We start from the raw sequence: 2,712 nt of genomic DNA on the forward strand, positions 1-2,712 counted from the left end.
ATTTTATTATTAATATTTTATATTTTAAACGAATAAAATTTTAGAATAATTTCTTTTAATATAAAAAGATACACCCCTCGAAGAGGTTAATTTTATAAAAGTTAATTTATTCAAGATAAAAACACCGTAGTAATTAGTATACATTTATTGCATTAAAATAACAGACCAATGTACATTAGGATCTCGACCAAAAAAAAACAAAAAAAATATGCAATATTAAGATACACGTGCAGGGACGAGGAAAACGTTCGCATAAAAATTGAACAATCTCGGCGAATTATTCGTGAAAAAGAAAAATTGTAACAAATTCGTGCGAGACAACCATGCAGGTGTATCTTTCTTCAGCGATCGCATTCTCGATTTGTAAAAAAATATTTGAACGACAGAAATATGTTCAATAAGGTAATAAAATGCAAAAATTATCCGCTAATACGCAAATGAGTAAAATTTTTGTTGCGAGACTCTGGTGTCATTGATAAAAAAAAAAGAAAGAAAGGCAAAAAGGAAGAAACAGAAAAATAATATCACTTACAAAATAGCGATTTTTCGATAAAATTTGAAAATCCTAATCGCAGTTAAAACCCGCGTAATCGCCATTACGCGACAATTTCCTTCGCAAAACGAGCTATAAAAAAAGAATTTAAAAAAAAAATCAAATTGTAAAATTTTGCAAACCTGCCGCATTATTTTTCCCTAAACTCCTGGCTCTATTATAATAATTCATATTTTTCCTTTTTTAATTCAACCTTCTTAAATTAATTTCTTTAAACCCCTTTTTCTTCATCTCACGAATACCCATGACTCTCCCTGTCACCATATAAATATTTTTTGAAAATAAACACGTGAAATAAATATTTGGAAAATTATATTCAGTGATCTGTTTTGTATTGCTATACCTATAATTATTGATCTTTCGTTATGTAAGTTCGAGTTTATTGATTTTCACTATAGTTCAAGTTTCGAGGACCCTTTTTATTTTATTAATTCTTTTATCTATAGTTATTGAAGCTTAGGTATTAGTTCAAGTCTAGGTTCGTGAAAAGATGGTGACACGGAGATTCGTGTACTCGTGACGACGATCAACCCTCTCACAGAACGTATTTTATTTTATTATTATTTTTTTTTTTCTTTTCATATTTTCAAATCGCAGAAATTTGATTTCGCTAAATAGTGTTTAACGAATTATCCTAGATAATTGCCGACATTCTCAGCTATCTCGTTCATAGAGCTGACCTCCCTTGGAACTTGTTCGTTGAAGTTCACCCCTTCTTCGGTGGAAATGCTCGCATTTGTTTCAGCAGCGCCTTCTCCACCCTGGGTGGATTTCTGTTGATTCTCTGACGAAGCTTGACCTGCAGGATGAACATTTTATAAACAATTACAACAGTCAATTGATAAAGACAACGACTTAAAGCAAAATTGTAAGATTAAGATCCTTAGACTGCTAAATGACTGAAATAATGGTAAATCTGTTTAATAAATCTGGAATTTGAACAAATAAATGTTATTCACTTTGAAAATTGAAGAAATACAGGTGAATATTATATAAAATTTGAAAATTGTAGAAATAAAAGTATACCCCTAAAGTTTAAAAAATTGAGGAAATAGAAATGACTGCAAAAATTAAAAAATTGGGGAAATAAATATAAATCCAGGAAGCTTGAGAATTGGAAAAGTAGAAATTGATCCACTAAAATTAAAAATTCAAAGAATAAGCATAAATCTAGAAAGCTTGAAAATTGGAAAAGTAGAAATTGATCCACGAAAATTCAAAATTCAAAGAATAAGCATAAATCTAGAAAGCTTGGAAATTGGAAAAGTAGAAATTGATCCACGAAAATTCAAAATTCAAGGAATAAGTATAAATCTAGAAAGCTTGGAAATTGGAAAAGTAGAAATTGATCCACGAAAATTCAAAGTTCAAGGAATAAGTATAAATCTAGAAAGCTTGAAAATTGGAAAAGTAGAAATTGATCCACGAAAATTCAAAATTCAATGAGTAAGTATAAATCCATAAAAGTTTAAAGTGGAGGACACGAAAGTTAATGCATAAAGGCTAAAGAAATAAAAACACCCCATAAAGGTCAACAGTAAATAAAAAATAAAATAATTAAACAACATTGGAGAATTAAAAACATTAATTTTAAAGATCGAAGAAACAAGATTAATTTTTAAAAAATAACAAAGTTGAGGAATACAAATTTTCCAAACGACAAAAGATTATTTATAAGATTGCAAAGTGGAATTAATGAGTGTTAATTTTCTTACGGGTTATTTATTTATTCTCATTCTGTTATTTACTCAGGGGTCACTAACCTTGGCCAAGATCTCGCGCCTTGCCGTGATAAGAATACTCGCGTGCGTTCGCCAGGCCAGCGATAACACAGGCACTTAGGGCACTTCGATTCAGATTCATCGGCGATGCATCGTACCATTCGTTACTGTCTGGGTCGTAACATTCCGCGTATGCAATCGTCGTGGATCCTGTCGAATTAAGTGTGCAATTAGTCTCTGTTAGCGTTGGCATAATCCCGCGAATTAGTATTCCACAATTGCTAATTGCTGCATGATTATGACTATGGTGTAAATATGTAATTACAGCACTATGCTGGTAAATTATAAATTATTTATAATATTATGAAGACATTACTATATGTAACATAATTTATAACAACATAATGCTATACATACATATTGTATTTTATTTAATTA

The 2,712-nt window shown here is 30.2% G+C and overlaps 1 protein-coding gene across 1 annotated transcript in view; it reads right to left on the minus strand.

Moving 5' to 3' along the window:
- Nucleotides 1–1,182: 1,182 nt before the first annotated feature.
- LOC108553647 (kelch-like protein 10) overlaps nt 1,183–2,712 on the minus strand; it is a 16,024-nt gene continuing 14,494 nt past the window's right edge. The window contains exons 8-9 of the mRNA XM_017908634.1: nt 2,317–2,484; nt 1,183–1,352 (exon numbers count right to left, since the gene is read on the minus strand). Of these exons, the coding sequence (XP_017764123.1) occupies nt 1,183–1,352; nt 2,317–2,484 (338 nt within the window). The remainder of the gene's footprint in view (nt 1,353–2,316; nt 2,485–2,712) is intronic.

The sequence above is a fragment of the Eufriesea mexicana genome, unplaced genomic scaffold, assembly GCF_001483705.2.
Source record: "Eufriesea mexicana isolate 0111107269 unplaced genomic scaffold, ASM148370v2 scaffold11618, whole genome shotgun sequence".
Classification (NCBI taxonomy): Eukaryota; Metazoa; Arthropoda; class Insecta; order Hymenoptera; family Apidae; genus Eufriesea; species Eufriesea mexicana.